The sequence below is a fragment of the Xiphophorus maculatus genome, chromosome 24, assembly GCF_002775205.1.
Source record: "Xiphophorus maculatus strain JP 163 A chromosome 24, X_maculatus-5.0-male, whole genome shotgun sequence".
Lineage (NCBI taxonomy): Eukaryota > Metazoa > Chordata > Actinopteri > Cyprinodontiformes > Poeciliidae > Xiphophorus > Xiphophorus maculatus.
Window position 1 is genome coordinate 2,597,007 of NC_036466.1, and position 18,659 is coordinate 2,615,665.

The 18,659-nt window shown below is 38.5% G+C and overlaps 1 protein-coding gene across 9 annotated transcripts in view; it reads left to right on the forward strand.

Annotated features, from left to right (window-relative positions):
* The window catches only part of dmd (dystrophin), a 248,638-nt gene that overhangs the window by 129,573 nt on the left and 100,406 nt on the right, over positions 1 to 18,659 (forward strand). For all 9 annotated transcript variants that reach the window (XM_023329879.1, XM_023329880.1, XM_023329881.1 and 6 more), the window contains 9 exons: positions 2,594 to 2,744; positions 5,885 to 6,004; positions 7,946 to 8,047; positions 10,955 to 11,062; positions 11,159 to 11,338; positions 12,672 to 12,841; positions 15,916 to 16,039; positions 17,075 to 17,153; positions 18,186 to 18,298. In XM_023329879.1, the coding sequence (XP_023185647.1) occupies positions 2,594 to 2,744; positions 5,885 to 6,004; positions 7,946 to 8,047; positions 10,955 to 11,062; positions 11,159 to 11,338; positions 12,672 to 12,841; positions 15,916 to 16,039; positions 17,075 to 17,153; positions 18,186 to 18,298 (1,147 nt within the window). The remainder of the gene's footprint in view (positions 1 to 2,593; positions 2,745 to 5,884; positions 6,005 to 7,945; positions 8,048 to 10,954; positions 11,063 to 11,158; positions 11,339 to 12,671; positions 12,842 to 15,915; positions 16,040 to 17,074; positions 17,154 to 18,185; positions 18,299 to 18,659) is intronic.

Consider the following 18,659-nt stretch of genomic DNA (forward strand, 5'->3'; position numbering starts at 1 on the left):
TTTATTCAAATATCCAGACTTTAACAATATTTCCCAATCACCCACCTTGGCTGTGTTTGTTGGTATTATCCCAGAAACATGTAGGTGTGTTGCAACGTGACGTCACGCTTGCAAAATCCGAACTCTGAACTGTTCGCCGACAATGACTAACATTGGTTTTAGCTGTCATTTGTCAACATGCTAATTCTTAAATGTAAAGTATAAAATAAAGAGATGCAGTGCTTTGCTACTAATTATCAACAGTACAACCTCTATGACAAGGTTCAAAGGTATCCCATTTCACAAGTCATTGAAAAGTTTTAATTAAAAAAAGTTGCAAGGGAGAGGAGAGTAGGTCAGCTATGCTAGCTTGACTTTGATAATCTTAACATGTAGATATGCTGTGGAACTTGCTGTGCTTTGGTTCAGTTGGAAAAAGAAATAGGCAAACCTCACACCAACTCTGACAGATCATTAGTAGTGCAGGTGTTTAAATTAGCTAATCAACCACCACTGTGTTCACACGATCGCATATTAATAACCGCAAAATAAACATCAAGCCTGAAAACATAATACTGTAACAGACTGAATGTTCTGTTCTTTGTGTGGGAAATGTTTGCTTGTGGAGCTTTTGTCTGTGTGTATCGTAGCCGACACAGGTAGCGAGAAAAACATTACCAGTGTTTTTGAGCTGTTCTACTGTGCTTTTTATGCGTTATTTTCCCCTTTACTGTGTCGCACCGCACTAAATGAATAAAACCTACATCTCCAGGTTTTATTTTGTTAACGGAATTGTTCTAGTGCGTCTGTAAAAGAATCGTCTTTTTGCCCTCCAGCATTGTGGGCATGCGCGTCATTTCTGAATGAAAACAATACGCAACGCGTTTATAGTAGTAGGAGAAAAGGTTCAGCCAGTTTGAAATCAATCTTGGTTTTTTTTTTTATATTAACAACTGGTTACAGTAGGGGAATTTGTTCACATAAAAGGTATTTTATGTTAGAAACTCTTTTCCCATGACTACATATACTATCAGCTTTAGCACTAGCTTGTCGTCATTTTATTTATTTCCATCTTTTTCAATATCAGCTCAGAAAATTGGATGTTTGTGACTATTTGATTCAGCGCTTAGTCTGCTAGTAGTACACCCGCACTAAGGGGTAAATATATATATAGTATTTCTTAGTGAAATGTAGGCCTCTACCTCTCCTTTTGGATGATTAAAATGTTCACCTTTGAAGGACCTTTTTAAATGCCGACATTTGTAACTTGTCACAAATGGTAAATGAAAGTGGAATATCAGCACTGCTGAGTCAGCACAAGTAAATCTTCCTTCAGCTTGAAAGAAAGAAGTAGCACACTCAGTGGAAGTACGTGTTGTCGTGTGGACGTACTTAAAGGAGTCCACGACTGTGAAAGTGGAAGGAAGCAGCTGCAGTTCAATCTCAGTACAGATTTAATCTCAAGAGATTTCATAGTGAGCATTAGCGAACATTCTGCAGATCAACGAACAGATTGGTTTGGGATGAAGTGCAGAAGTTGAAAGATAAGTTTGGTTGTAAGAGAGGATCTCGCAGAAGGCAGATGAACACAAGTCGAAACATTTTGTCACTTTGGCCAAAATCGGCAAGTTAAAAAAAAAAGAGAGAGAAAAATAAACAGGAAAAACAAAATACTATGATTTTTTTTTTACCTTCTCAACAATCTCAGTTGTTGATTAATTAACCTGCAATACATTAAACAAATAGTCATATTTTTATTTATTTTTTTGTTGGAAAAGGATGTGTAAGTTTATATTTATGGGTTTATCTCACTTTGCAAATTTTGATAATATACGACTGTAAAAAAACATTTTTGTCACTTTTACTAAAAACTATGTAGCTGGCCAAGTTTAATAAATTCATTAAAGTCATTTCTTGGTGTATAAAAGCCCGCTGATTAGATGTGTTCCTCACAAAAGAATGCAAAAATCTACAATAAATAAATGTATTTTGCCGAAAATAGCTCTTTGGATTGTAGAAGTTGCTGACCTGGTGCATATAAATACTTCATTTGAAGAAAGTAATCGGAGTAGAGATCATTTTGGTCCTATTTACTAACCTTAAACAATAAGAATTTATATTCATGTATGTTGGAGGTTATGTTTCTTTTTTTTTTTTTTTTACAGCTGTTTGTCAGAACACACCAGAAATTTAAAACTGTGATAAAAAGAGTTTGAGCCCACGTTGGCTTCACATGCCTTCTCTCCCATCTTACTTTCACAGTTAATGAAGATCTTTACTGTGGCTCACATCAATGAGTACAAAGAGCTGCACTCTTTCTAATTATAGTGAATCCAAGATTAACTGACACTGAGCCAAATTTAATTAAACAGTTCTGCTATCGTCGTCGATAATCTTGTTGACTCGAGCACAGAGATAAGCAGACACGGCCCCCTTGCTGAATGGGGTCTGAATAATAATAATGATAATAATGGTAATAATTACCTGAAATCTCCTGCTTCGACTTTAAAACCCGCCATCTGACGGATTTCCAAGCCGCTCCTCAGGAAGACTGCTTTGGGGATACCGAGCCCAGCCGCGTAACCGACAGGCTTCTGATTTGTTTCCGTCCCAGACTCCATGAAGTCCTGATGGAGCTGCAGAACAAGCAGCTGCAGCAGCTCACCGAGTGGCTGGACGTCACAGAGGCTCGCATCAAGAAGATCAGCGCGCAGCCGCTCGGTCCCGACCTGGAGGACATCAAGCACCAAGTGGAGGAGCACAAGGTGAGCATTGCCATGGTAAATAATGGTCTCAGCAGGTGTGAGCTGTGAGTCATACATGCTCAAACACACCATTGTGTGTTTGAGCCTACACGTTTTACTGAAAAAAAGCATTGGAAACAAATCCTTCGTGTTCGGGAACCGTAATACATATTCGAAAAGCGTTTCGAGCGTATGAGAGGTCAATGTGTCTTCTGCGATAGTCCCGAGATTCATATCTGTACCTCAGTCAGAGCATTTACAGTGATGAGAGAAAGAAATGTTGTGCCCAGATCTGAAATTATATTCAAATACATGGGAGAGAGCCTCAGACAGCCTCAGAAAATCCTGTCGCATGACTTTGCTCTGAAGCACCGTGACAGAAAACCGTACGGTCTAGATAAATTTCGAAAACATTTTACCGAAGCAGACAGGCGTATCAATGTCAGGACCGATTTTGATACTAATCGTGCGATATTTGTGGGCGTGATGGCGATTTCAAAAATGATTTGGGCTGAAAAAGTTGTCTTCATCTCTCACTCTAAGCAGCCAGAGACGCACTCTAACTTTAGGAAAAATGAGAAACTTTGGGTCGCTTAGAGGCAAATTGTGGACAAACCGTAACTGGTATCGACGAGCCGTCTTCACTTTCGAAGAGATCACAGACGTATCTACAAAATGAAATTTGAATGGCATTTCTAGGTGAAATTGTGACGACACAGAAAATCCTCAAAAATAGGGTATTTCTAGGATTTTTCCCATTGACTTATAATGGGGTTTTTTTCGTAGTTTTTTGCGAATTATGTCGCCACGTTAAGCCCAAATCCCACCAAAAGTAATAGCTGGAATGGCGTGAATTTTCTGCACGTTTTGATACCTCATTTGTAGGTGTGCACCCAGCGGTACGAGCCGCATTAACGGTTACGGAAGAAAAATAAAGAAGAAGAAAGAAACACTTTCTCCGACAATAGTAATAGGTTCCTGCCATTGCTTTGCATGGCAGGCCCCAATGACCATTACATCAACAACATTTAAATTCTATTGAACATTTAACACTGGAACTGGAAGACATTTTAAATATCAAAAATAATTCAACAAAACAAATAAAATGAATTATGAAGCCACTGTTAACATAATCATCCTTCAAAAGAAACCAAAAAGGGCCAGTTGAGACCAAAACACCAGACTGACGACTTTTATCATTCAGTTTTTGGGTAGAAAGAGAGAAAAGAGAAAAACCATAAATCATGCAAGTGGAAATTGTTCAGCTTGTTTTAATTCATCATGTGATTAATTGATTTATTGTTTAATGCGACATGCCTAACACACACATACATGTAAACACATATATGGAAATGTACAGTGAAATATGTTGAAATAAATCACAACAGTGACAGTTTTGGCAAATAAAAAAAACATATTGAGATAAAAGTGTATACTGCAGTTTTAATAAAGCTGCTGACTGTTGTTGATTGTGAGCTTGAGAAATATATCTGAATTAAAGATATTGTAAGATATTAGGAGAACCACTAAGCAAAAACTTAGATCTTCATATATTTCTGTGCTCTTAATAACAAGCATGGACCCAAGATAACATGTGGCCCGTAGTGCTGATAGGTAATATTTCCGTCTCAGGAACGAGGTTTCTGGCTTCTGGCATTGAAACTATTTGTTTATAATTTCTTAATGACTTCCTGACCTTCTTTGTTAGGCTGAACAAAAAACAAAAACAAATGTAAGGAATATTACAGACACAGGAAGCCTGAGTGAATAATTAGCCAACACTTCTAGACCAGACATGGTGGTATTCATGCTGCATAGCAGTGACAATACATGTGCAAAATACTGTGCCTATATATTTTGAATAGCAGCACCTCGCTGCTGTCCACTTTGTTTATTGCAATAAAAAGCAGCCTTTTCTTTCTTCTGCGTTATCTACCTCGTTTTTCTCGGCTTGCGTTTTCTTTACTCTAATTTAAAGATCGAATGGTTGTCAAATTATTTTACCATCACAGAACTCTGTTTGCTTTTTAATTTGACTGTGATTTTCTTTCGGGTTCAAAACCATTGCAGCAGGGGCTCTCGGCTGTTCGTATTTTCACTTTGTTAAACGTGGCCGTGTTTTAAAAAAAAGTTCCATCATCTCCGCTCTAATCGCAGCGTGAGGCTGAGCTCTCCAGCTGTGTTAAATGGATTTATCTGGCGCTTTCACATGCCTTTTGAAACCTACGCTTCAAATTGGCCTTCTGTGTGTAGAAGTTGTTGGTGTTGAACTGTCACTTAATATACATTGTTCCTTTTTTTTTTTTTTCAAAGTGTTCTCAGCGTACTAATTGTGAAGTAACAGCAGCCAAGTTGAAAGGGAAAATTACTCAATGTCATTAGATATTAAATTTACTACTTAGCGCAACACAGTGTTCTCTGGCTTCAGGTTGTGAATCTAAGTAAGATTTACTTGTTGACAGAAGGATCATTAGACTGATTTATTTATTTGTTTATTTATTTTTTGCCTTGGAGAGGTATTAGCTAAACATTTAATTCAGCTTCTTAAGTAGATATGATATAAGAGGCAAACTAAAGTCAAGATGTAACATAAACCCAACAAATTTGTTGAGACTTTTGAAAAAAAATCAAGTTAAGAGTTTTTAAAGTTATCCCTGCTCCCTATTGATTGGCTGCTGAACCTCAGGGCTGTTGGTTCAACTTCTTACCTCTAGAAATCAATAATTATTTCCTGTTTATGTCATGTAAATATCATACCGGATTGTTGTTTCTGCACTAGCCTGCTTGCTATTTTAAGTTCCGCGCTGTGCATAAATTCATCATTCCCATGAACGAATACCACTACTGTGGTACCATCTGCAAATGTAATAAGATTTTGCTCATGTGCGGATGTAAAGTTCTGTGTTAGCAACGTGACCAGCAAGAGGCTAAGCACACAGCCCTGAGGCACCCCGGTGCTTAGCATGACAGGTTTGTTTTTGTCTGCTAATGACATTTTTTTTTGATCATCTGAAACATTCTACTGTGTCAGCATCGGAGAACAGTGGAAAACTCCAAAGGCACAAATACATTCACAGCTCTGTAACTCTTCTCAGACGAAAATGTAGCATTGTAAAACTTTGTATTCCATTTTCCATGTGTGTTTTCTGTCTGCTTTGCAGCTCCTCCAGGAGGACTTGGAGATGGAGCAGGTGAGGGTGAATTCTCTGACCCACATGGTGGTGGTTGTCGACGAGAACACTGGAGACAGTGTGACTGCCGCCTTGGAGAGCAAACTCCAGGCGAGTAAACACAAGCACTTAGTAGAGAATCCGTCCTTCAGGTTCCTCTAATGTGATGTAAATGTAATGGATGAAAACAGAGCTAGAACCACAGCCTTGATTTGTTCCAAAGTGTGGATCGGTGTCACTAGAAGAACAGAAAACGTTGCCTAATGCTGCTTAGGTGTTAGTGTACTAAAACAAAATATTGGTAAGAATTAATGTTGTGGCATATTTTTTATATCTATATATTTTGCACATTTGAAAACAAAGTTGACCGAAATGTTTCAGAAGATTTCCATAGTGAGCCCAGCAGACTTACCAGCTGTATTTTCTTGGCTCTGTTTTGTTTTTTACAAAGAGCAAACTTGGTAGAAAACATTTCTACAAAGATATTGGCAGCAAGATTGCATGCAGACTGGAGTAATGGACATTGTTGTTTATCTTAATTTTCGACGCTGATGCTTCACTTCAGCGTCCTGCTATATCCTACACAGCGCAAAGAATGAGACAGGATTATGCTACAACTCCAGCCATTAATTTTCACATCAGTTTGTTGCTGCTGCTATAATTGGAGCCCGATGTCTGGGTTGAAGTGCCGTCACACAGATGGCTGTCTTTGTTCAGGCTTGGCTTCTTCAAGCCGGTTGCTGTCAGATTTATTAAATGGGTTATTGTTGCAGCACTGTTGACTCACAAAGAAATTATTTTGTTTTGTTGCATCTTGGGGTTTTTTTGTTGTTTTTTTCTTTTTGTTTCCTTTGTTTGTTGGAGTACAATCACAAAGCTTCAAGACTAGGACATACATTTGTGATGAAGTAGGTCTTGATACCATAATTCTGCACTTAAATTTGAGTGTAGTGATGGACCTGAACCTTCACAGACAAATAAAGACAGTAACAAAGTCAGTCTTCTATCATGTAAAGAACATTTCCAGGATTAAAGGACTAATGTCCCAATAAGATCTCGATAAACTTAACCATGCGTACTTAAATCTTCTTGTTCATTTTGCGTCCTTAGAGTCAGAACCAAACACAGAGAAGCAGCATTCAGTTTTAATGCTCCACTAATCTAGAAACAAACTTCCAGAAAACTGCAAAGCTGCTGAAACACTAAATTCCATCAACGCGATGATATTTGAGGTTGCATTTGATTAATAAAAAGTGAAAAATTGATTAATTCTTGTCTGGATTACAACTTTTTATTACTTAATTTTTTGACTGTAATGTCTTTTTTGTTTGTTTTATCATGTAAAGCACTTTGAACTACTTTGTTGTTGAAATTTATAGTTCAAATAAACTACAGACATTATCAGTAGTAGTACAGTCTGCGTTATGTTTAAACGTAGACGGCATGTTTGACAAATCTAGAAATAAATTCTCTAACTTGATCATCCTGATCCTTTATCAGCTGGATAGAAACAAAAAATGACATTTTCTTTTGAAGTGGGATAATAAAAGTTGTCGTTGTACATGAGTGCCAGTTTTGTAACATTTTAAGTGACAAAAGAGCAGAAAAAATGACATTGTGAAAGAACCAGTGTTTTGCATGTCCAGTGTTTGTATTGTTTCTTTGTTTTCTTAGTTTATTTTCCCCCTGCGCTCAATATAAACTTTAGAGGAGCAAGAAGCCAAAATCAAACAGCATTTCTGACAGCTTAAAAAAGCTCATCTGGCATGTCAAAAGTATGAACCAATTACCTTTTGAGGCAACATGATGAAAATTTTACTCTGCCTGGGGGAAAATATCTCAAAGAGAATTTTATTCCAAATATACACTCTGATCGAAGATGTTTGCGTGCATGTGTTGGCGTGCGTGGGGGTGTGTGTGTGCGTGTGTTGGCGTGCGTGGGGGTGTGTGTGTGCGTGTGTTGGCGTGTGTGGGGGTGCGTGTGGGTGTGTGTGTGTGTGTGGGCGGGTGTGGGGTGTGCGTGTGTGTGGGGGTGTGTGGGTGGGTGCGCAGGTTCTCGGTGACCGCTGGGCAGCGATTTGCAGATGGACAGAAGAGCGCTGGATTCTGCTTCAGGAGATTCTGTTAAAATGGCAGCACTTCACTAACGAACAGGTAGGAGCACAGGTGTATGTAAGCGGTTGTGACATCATCATCGAGGCAATGTTTTCTTTTTATTACTCTATGTTTAATGAGAATCAGTCAAGCAAATCAACTCGAATCTCTCATTTTTACTGGCTTGTAAAGAAAAGTTAAACTCACTGAAAAGTACAGTACTATGGTCAACATCTGTTCTGTGCTATTTAGATAAACTCACAGTGACAACACTGTAAGGTGTACCAAATAAAGTGGTGCGAGTGCAAATTTGCACAGAGGGGCCTTATGTTTGACTATTTCTGTTGTTTATAAATCCCAAAATTTGTAATGTAATTACTTATTTTATAGAATATCAAATAATTTCAAACTAAAAAAAATAAGTAAACCAGTTGAAGTTCAGTTACTCTGAAATTTACGTCTCTGATGAATGCACAGTCACATCTAATAAATTAGAACACGTTTATATGAGGCTCGTGTTGTCAGATTAAAAGTACATTTTGAAAATCATAACCATGAAGCAAGTATTAAACATACTTCTCATTATGTTCGCATTTCTGTATCGAAAATGTTTTTCATTGGACTGATATGATATTCCAGTTGTAAATATTTCCATTAGTAAGCAGAAGAAGCTTGAAAATGAAACTATATAATGCTTGTCATTTAGTGAATAGAGCTACTGAAATAAAGGAACTTTTCAAAAATATTCTAATTTCTTTCATATAACTGTGTTAGCTGCTTACAGTTATTTAAAAGAAATGTATAATGTTAATGTTGGATATAAATGTTAAAACTCAAGTACCTAACTGAAGTCCTTACCATTGATGCCAAATCATATCAATGGTGTTGATGTAGATACAAGTACACAGCTTAAATCATGAATGTTCACACTTGCCGCAATGTCTTTCTTTAATTATCATACTACTGCTAGCTGTAGAGCTATCAAGTGTAGCTGGTTTGCTAGCACATGTAGAGCTAGCAAACTTCATTTCCTAGCTCTACATGTTAATAAACACAGAGTCGTGTCAATCAGTGAGCTGACTGGCAATCAGACCCACTGATATTTTTGTGAATTAGCAAAACCATCTCCCAAAATGAAATGAGAAGAACTTCTCAGCCACAAAAATCTTCATAGTTCTATGAGTGGAAATGCAAAAGAAACGTAGATTTGTATAGGATTTAACTAACAGAGTGTATTTATTTTTATTTTTTACAAATAGTCTGAAAAATACTGTAGGGATTTAGGAGCACAACAACATATATTTGTGGTTTGTGGTAACCTGACAACCACAAATGTGGAAAAGTTCCAATTATTACTTTTGCAAGGAAAATTCTGGAATATATTCTGTTTGTTATTATTGAAGGTTTTTTTATTATCATTATTCAAACCACTAGTGTCTATTCAGTTTTTGGTGTGTAAGAGTTGCTTAAAAATGTGCATAAATTGCGTTTCCACGGAGCGATCACAGCAAGTCCAACCATTTCTGCATGCAGTGCTGCAATCATGTACCAATCCCAAACTGAATAGGCCTGGAATGACCAACCCTTTCATGGTCAACATGCATCATCTTTGGCAAGAGCAGACTTTGTGAAGAAAGTAAAAAAAATTAATTAAGTGGGTTAAGATATGTGATTTGCTCATGTTTTGTAAGTAATAATTGCAACGTCTAAGATCACAGCGTTGGATTAAACGTGATTAACAAGTCTGAGTTAATTAAAATTCAGCAAATAGATTTGCATTGGAACTGCTTGCTTAATCGACTTTTTTGTTTTCTGCCCCAGTGACTCATTTTTATCATTTAAAGTGAAATGTGCTTCAGTGTAATCATTTTTTTCTGTTCATTAACCCCTTAATAAAATGGCAGGTTGATGTAAAAAATGAGGACATCCCATAAAACTCCTATTAAGTTCTATGTATACAAATCATATAACCTTAAGTTTTTCATCTCTTGAAAGCAAATGGGATTTATTTGCACTTAAAGGATGAAAATTAACCTCTATTTATTCAATAATTAGCAAAGATGTATTTAAAGATCTGACTTTGACTGGGCCTTTTAAAGCTTTTTATTTTCAGGTAATTCTCTGTGGATTTACTGGAATATTTTGGATCACTTTCTGCTTCAGCTTTCTGTTTTTTCCACACACACTTCACATTTTTGCACAAGTCCTGTCCCATACAAACTCGAATTCATTGTGGACCGCAGTCTCTTTCTGATTGTACGACATGATTTTTAATGTCGGCAGCAACAATCGTCAAGGAGACGCTCTCCTTTAATATCGTTGAAAGTCGACATTTTTGAGAAATGCTGAAAACATTTGACATTTGGGAAGTAATTAGTTTGCACTACCTGCCACTTTTGCCCTTTTTTCCCTGTCAAGGGAAAAGCAAAATTATTAATATTTTATTTTAATCAATTTTGCTTACCAAAATTTCATAATCCTAATTTTAATGATTGTTTTATTTGTTAATTTTTGCTTATTTAAAATGTCTTCCAGTTTTATGGTTATTCTGTTTGTTGAAAATGGTCTCAAAATGACAATATTCTGGTTTATCGCGATAATTTCTGGGACAATTTATCGTCCAGCAAAATGTGTTATTGTGACAGGCCTAGTTGTGGTTCACTTTTGGGTGAACTTCCTTCGATATTCTGGGCGTTTTTATAAAGTCTTACATGTTTTTTTTTCAGGTTTTATTATCATTTACAATCCTTGAATTTGTCACAAAATTATTTTTAAATATCCAAATGTCCAGATATGATGCGGTTGTTGGGTGTCATTTTTTTCATGACTGCATCAAAAATGCTTTATTTTCTCAGAACCGGTCAGCTTGTCTTTATTTCTTTAATTCTTCATACTCTTCCTGTCTGTTATTGTCCTTTGCCTTATTTAACTCCCTTACTGATCTTAGTCTAACGTCTGTGTTGACAGTGTTTGTTTGACTCCTGGCTGACTCAAAAGGAGGAGCTGGTTCGCTCCACCAAGACCTCCAACCTCAAAGACCAGGCAGAGATGGCGGCCTGTTTGCTCCGTCTGTCTGTGAGTTTTTCACACCCCGGTGTTCGCAACACCTCCCTGAACGGAACAAATGCCTCCCAGACGGGCGGTATCAAATGTTTTCGTCTGTATTGTCAGGCACTGAAGGGAGAACTAGAGGCCAAGCTTCCCACCATGGATAAGCTGTGCTCTATGAGCCAGGATCTGTTGTTCAGTGTCAAGAACAAAGAAGTCGCCTCCAAACTGGAGGCCAGATTGGACAGCTTTGCTCAGCGATGGGACCGACTGGTCCAAAATCTGGAGATGAACATCTCCCAGGTAGGTTGGTCAAGCTTTGTATTGGTTGATTTATTATTACACACAGAAGCAAAGGATTTATTTTTGCATTTTACACAATGATGTAAAACAGCATCAATTTACTATTTGGAAGTAAGGGTATCTATAGTTTCTAAAAGAGCCTGTTTAGCTTTTTTTGGACAGTATGGCCATTACACTGACATTTCTCAAAAGCTGTCATCATTTTTGAATCCAGTATGTTCAATAACACAGGTTGAAAGCACAAAAGTACAATAAGAACAACTTGGCTGCAATCCATTCAGCCTTCCTCTTACCTGCATAGAAAACACATTTTCCCTTTTATTTACACCTTCTCTGATTTTGTTTTCTTCTAATAAACATCCGTGACACTGGAAGTAGCTAACTTCAAGTTTTACTCCAAACGTGCTACAGAAGCCTGAGGTTGACGCGTGTACATTCGGAAGCACTTTGGTAAACTGTTGATTTTAAAAGTGATATACAAATAAATTTGACATTGACCCTACTTAACCCTCAAGTATACAGACCTTTTGTTGGACCAGATTAGCCTGGAGACTTCCTCTGCCTCCACATCAGATCGGTCTCTCTGGTCTCCTTTAATCAATTTAGTTTTTTCTCCATCTCTCTTTCTGCAGGTGTAGAAGCAGACTTCTGTTCTTGTGTTCTCTTCATCACCTATTTTTATTTATTTATTCATTTCGTTGCTGTTCACTCAACATGCACATTTTAAATGTACAGTTGAGTGACTAAAGTCTAAAGTCTATATATATTATACTAAAAGCTGTAACGCTCCACTTGGGAAAGTAAGTTTGGTGACTTACAGAATGTAAGTGGTTTTACCAGAAACAGCCCTAAATAGGAAACAAAAACAAGTACCACACACACACACCAAACACACACACACACACCTGGACTGAAGACAAATCCATCATTTCTTCCAGTCTGCCCAGCAGCAGCACTTTCCATCCTTCCCTTGCTCCATCCTTTTCTCTTTTTTAATCACTTGTCCATTATAATCAGTCAGATGATTAGCGTATTGACCTCTTCAGGTTGACACCTGGCTGTGAACATTTCCGTTTCCATGGCAGCATTGATTTTCCAGTAATTGTACTCAACGTTAAAAGCTCATTAGGCCGTACCTTGGCGCAATAAACATACACACGACACTCATACGGGGAATTAGATTTTCCCCTTTCTTCACCTGGCCTTTTTTCCCTCACCCCGATACAGAGCATGTTCACCCATTTCCCCCACATTCACATCTACAGCTTCAGGTTTAACTAAAACCACCACCGCTTGGCTTGTTCGTCCAAATAAATTCAAATTTCACCTCCAGCTTTCCTCGGCTGCCGGCGCGACCAAGCAGTCTGAGGCGACCCAGTCGGTCACAGAGACCGTTACCAAGGTGACCACCAGGGAGAAGGTGTCGGCTTGGCGCCACACTCGAGAGTCCCCGCCGCCTCAGAAGAAGAGACCAGTGGTGGTGGATTCTGAGCTCAGGAAAAGGTGAGTGTGTGTTCAGACTCCTGTCGCCCAGCAGTTATTATCTGTTGACATTTTCTAACTTTATGTGACATGTTTAGTTTCATGCATCCTTTTCTGCTCTCCTATCTCAGCAGGTAGGTGATTATAGTCAGGTCTGGTCCAATATTAGAAAGTAATAAGTAGATAATAAGGTATTAATCCCCCTTTACTATGATACCCCTAAATAAAATCCAGCTCAGATGTATTTCTGCCTTGTAGTGACTAATCCGTCGCATTCCAATACCTTTTCTTCAAACATTGTTTTCAGCCATATTTGATAGGGATGCACGATATTATTGGCATGCTAACGGTATCGGCCGAGATTAGCTGTACAATTTAATATCAGACAACGGCCAATCCATCAAAATAACTCACTGATATAAAAGATCATGAAATTTGTTTGAGTGTTGTCATTGTCGTTGAGAGAGCAAATTTCATGAATAAATTTGACATTAAACATAATGCAAGTTGAAAGTGTTTCATCATTTTCAGTCTCCTTTTTTAGCATTTAGCATTTGGCAGCAGGCTAAATTGACAAAGATAACGCAGTGTTTTAATTTCACAGTAGAGAAAGTCATATAGTTTCAATAAGTAGGTATAGGAAAAAAATAATGTATTGGTATTGGTTATCGACCAAATGTGTTTTGGCATACCAGATAGCGCCCAAAAATTCTATATCGTGCATTCCTAATATTTGACATATATATATTTATAGCATTTTTTTAACAACTGAAGTTAACCTGGCTGGAAAACACACAACACTGCCCCTTTAAGAGAATTGTTGGCACCAGGAGGAGAAGATAAAAAGCGATAGGGGAGTCGTCGTGGCACAGAATAATCCTGAATCTGCATGTCTGACTCCTACTGACCCAACACCTGTAGTCTGATGTAATCTTGCTCCCAGTTGAGTCATTATGGAACCATCTTCACCCAGTTCCTATCCGCCAATTAATACAGCTTTTACCTTAGTTCCACAATCTCGTCTAGATTACAGAAATCTCCTGTTTTTAAAGCTGTAAAGACAGCTTTAATTTCTTTAAGCTTTTTGAACATCAAAGAAAGTGGGCGTGGCTAAGTGTCAAACTTTGACTATTGGCCATGAAACATCAAGATGCAGTAACTTCCACAAGCAAGATCACAGCTACATCAGTCTTCAAACTTGGTCAGTTTGTTCATAAGGCATGGCCGATTCAAAGTTGTGAAAACGATGAGTTTCTCCTAGGGCCCAGCTGCATCATACTTTCTATGTCTCATTCAGAGGTCGCATTTATGGAATGTTTTTCGTATTAGACTGGTTGTTTTTTAAACGACGGGAAAATTTGAAGCCCATCGGTCATTTTGACAGGTTATAATTAACATCCTTGACTGGTGCAAGTCAAGAGCGCAGACATTATAGACTTTATGCAAAGATTTAATTGCAGAGGCAACTACAACAGAGTGTTCAAGAGTTACGGACCGGACGTTTTGGAGCGCGTCTGGTTCTGAAGAGCATTTCAAACCTTTGATGGAAATAGCGCGTTTAATTCCAGTCTCCAGTTCATACAAAACAGAAAAAAATAATGCGATTGCAATATTGTCTTAATCCATTTATAGTCTAAACAGAGGAGTTTATCTTGGGGAAATAAATAAAGGTGCAGAAGTTAATTAGACCGTAAAATGCACAGTGCACTGCAGCTGCACAACCAATGCGACTCAGCTCGGCCGCTGCAAAGAATTAAACTTAACTCATCCTGTGGTTTCAGTAAAAAAAAAAAAAAAATTCCTTGTTCACATTACCTCCTGTGCCCAGAAGGAGAGCGGCAGACGTAACATTTGTCTGTTTCAGGGAAGCGAGACCGCGCAAAAAAGATCATCGTAAAAGCGCACGTCCGAACTGCACATTGTAAAAAAAAAAAAACTCGCCAACTTCAGTTGATCGGTTTGAATCAGACAGATCCAAGTGACTGATGAACTAGTGCAGATTTCTCCGCAGATGCGACCAAGAGGAATTTTTGAGGCACTGTTCCTTCAGACACCAGCAGGTGAAGGGACCGTAATTTCAGTGGAGACTTTCATTTATTATAAGTTATAGGGTCCGCAGTGATTTTTGTCGCTACAGAGAAAAAGTTCATCTGCTGTATGTGTGATGGAGACTGATTTCGGTTAAACTAGGTGAATATTAACTAAACCGCATAAAAATGCAGCTAAATAGCCTATGTTAATATAATTAGAATCTGACGGGTAAAAATAGTACATGACCGATTTTTTTTCATATACCGTCTGTCAAAATGACGGAGAACAAAAAAGTCTAGCGCGACCTCTGGTCTCATTACAGACCAGCCCAACAGCCTTAAATTGTAATTTGACTCCACTGCGCCCCCTTGGTTATTCCATCAGCTATATTTCCTTACTATATGAGTCACTACAGCATTTGTACACACACAGCTGTGTAATCTTGCCTGGATCTCAAACTAATTATCAATGGTGCTTTATACAAAAGGTGCAGCATATAATGTTGACTTTTCACCACTAATATTTTCTTTTGTTACTGTCTGAATATTTCTCTTGTTTGCCAAGAGAAACAAGAGAAACTGAACTTGTAGCTTCAGTTTTTTTCGTCTCTTCATAGATGGAATGTCCTTCCTCATTTTCTGTTTAGCTGTCATGTTTTTCTGCTGGAAGACATTAGTTAAGATAATGCTACTTTCCGTTATTGTCATGTTTTTAGGTATGTTTTTGCCTCTCATACAGAACACTCAGGAGGCAATTGAAAGAATTAATAAAGTTTATTGATCAATCAATGAAAATAGAATGTGTGTTTTTGTCCTGGATACTGGAGGTTTGGACGAAAAAGAAACACTGAAAGCAAAGCATATCAAAACTGAGCAATGGGAACATGGATGTCTAGAGATTGAACTTGTAGTTGTTACTGAAGCTGTTGATGAGTACACCAGGAAGGCCTTTGGTTCGTGTAACTCCATACTGTTTTGCGCTTCACAACACTAAAGCAACATTTCCAGCAAATTGAACATCTGTTTCCATTTTTTCCTTCTCTCCCGCCTGCGTTGTGCCATCAGGTTTGACGTGGACTTCACAGAGGTGCACAGCTACATGACCCGCGGCGAGGCCATCCTGCAGAGCCCCGAGTTCTCCGTGTCGCGCAAAGACGGCAGCCTTCAGGAGCTGCACGACAAAGTCCAGGTAAAAAACAACAACAAAAAAAACAGTTTAGTGCTCAATGTGAGAATAATCCCCCACAGATTCTGCTGAGATCTGAGCTGCTGGGAAAGCATAACCCAGCTGGGGCAGGACGAGGTTTTGCATCTCATTTAGCAGTCGGACCTGGAAGGACTTGTGATTATGCAACAAGACAGTGTCAAACTTTGTTTAAAAAGTGTTGGTAAAGTGTTGCCCAGTTTAGGTTAATCAGTTGTGAATAAAATATACTTTTAAAAGTTCTAAATCGAAACAGAAAACGACCCAGATCAGAGACAAATGGAAGCAGAAACGACAAGAAGAGTGAAAATCTTTAGGGAAGTTTTTCCCTAAAAAAACGCTGACCTCAGCTTGGATGTTTGATTTGATCGGATTTACACACTAAAGATGGTGAACAGATCTCGGATAAGAACGCAGAAGGTATCTTACCACACCTCATAAAAACCGCACCCCAAATTAGCAAACCTAATGTCCCGAATAGCCAAACATTCCCTTTGCGTGTCAGCCACAGAAACCGGGGGGAGCCTTACTTTATGGAAGGTCTTAAAGACTTTATTTTTGTCACAAAGTGAGTCGGCACTTTATGGAGCGCAGAGTGTTAAAATATACACTCTGTGCTGGTTTTTTACTTATCTATACCAGTACAATAACTGGTATAGATAAGTAAAAAACATGGCTACTGGGTGTCTATCCACAGTCTGAAGACAATATAGAAACTTTCTGATAAAGCGGCTAATAGCTCCCTTTTTTAATGCTCAGCATCCATCGTGCCTGAGGAGTGAAGCAGGTTTTGGTTAGCACAGTTTGTTATCATGACAGGCCTTTGTCCTCTGTGTCGGTCCATCCCGTAAAATCCCAAGAAAAGCATTGAAGTTTGCTTTTCTGAGATGAAATCTGAAAGGTTGGAACCCAGCTTTTCTGTAATTAATTACAGCCACGGCTCTGATGTTGAGCCAGTCAGCCTCTCTGTTGTTCTGCTGTTGAGCTCGTCTCTCTCTTCCTCCGCTCTGCTTGCCACAGGCCATAGACCGAGAGCGGCCAGAGAAGTACAGGAAGCTCCAGGAGGCGACGCGCACGGCACAGACGCTCGTCGAGCAGGGTACCTGCACACTCTCACACAGGCATGCACACCGCCCGTCTGTCCCCATGGCAACGCCTCCACCTGTCCCACCCTCTCCGCTCGTCTCCATAGAAACACCGACGGAGAAACACACAGCGAGAGGGGACAGAGATGGATCTTTTTGTGTCCTCACCTCTGTCCTTGTGTAATTGTTGGTGTCCCTGAAAGCAGAGATCTCAATTTATAGTCGCCTCTCATTCCTACAGTCTGCCAGGCCAAAATAACACTTTTAAAAGTCTCCCACCCCAGCTGCTTTCCTTCCCAAAAACAAATCTAAATCAGAATAGCCAAAAAAAATGCAACGCATATCCAAAATTTTGATTAGTTTGACATAGAGGTGGCTTCTTATTGTATCGTTTATCATTTATTGTGATAAATTTCTGCATGGTGGGAGTTTTGATTATTCACCGTAACAATAAATTACAATTAATGGTATTTAAAAATCCGCAAAACTGTCCATATTGTCAGGATTGACCGTTTTTACTGTTTCCTCAAATGTTTGTTCAGTGAAAGTATTAATAAGTAAGAATTTAATCTGAAAATCACCCTTCTCTATGAGACTGGTGTCTTTAAAAAGCATATTACAAAAACGTGAATGTTTTTCAAGAGCATTATTTGTGTTTGTGGGGCTAAAATTGGTGTGACACGCAGTCACAGTCACACAGTTACCTAAAAAAAGACTTAATAAATAGTTTTTATTGTCACTTTTATTGTTACCATAGTAACACCGCCAAAAATTGTGATAAAACTTATCCATATCACAAAGATAAATGTGTTTGTATTATGACAATGAATACTACGCATTAAGAGGTTGTAATTTTTGTTTTCTATTAGCATCTCAAAAAGCATATTTGTTTTTAGTTTACTTGCTTGTTTATTCTTTTTTTTAATATACAAGTAGAGTGAAATATTTCAAGCCTTTATTTCTTGTATTTGGACGGGAATTAGAATTGGACTTCCTGTTGTGAGTTTTCCCATGTAAACATTCCTAAACCCTGCGACCGCCTGCAGAGGGGAGCCGAGCCGACGACATCGCTCAGGCAGCCGACCAGCTGAACCAGCGCTGGGCGGGATTCTGCGTCCTACTGGCGGACCGCCTGACATGGCTGGCCTACCAAACAAAGGTACCGAACGACTACATATTAGGACATGATGAAAATAATGTTTTTATTAGCTTGTGAAATCATTTTACATGCAAAGTCAGAGTTTCCCCCAGTGTATAATAAGCCTTTACAGGCTTTACTTGTGAACCCGCCAGACTTAGCATTGCTTATTTAAGTTTTTTTTTTTTTATGCTTGCATTTTTTAAGGTTTTATAGTTGGTGTTCAGATATTAATCCTCCAATCTTCCAATAACACATAATTATCAAGTGATATTTTGAAATTTCCGGTCAACTTTAAACATTTTTTAACTCAAAAACACGACGGGCCGCTGGATGAATGACTTGCCCTCGCGCCCCAACCACCAAGCTTAGCAAGTTTTCT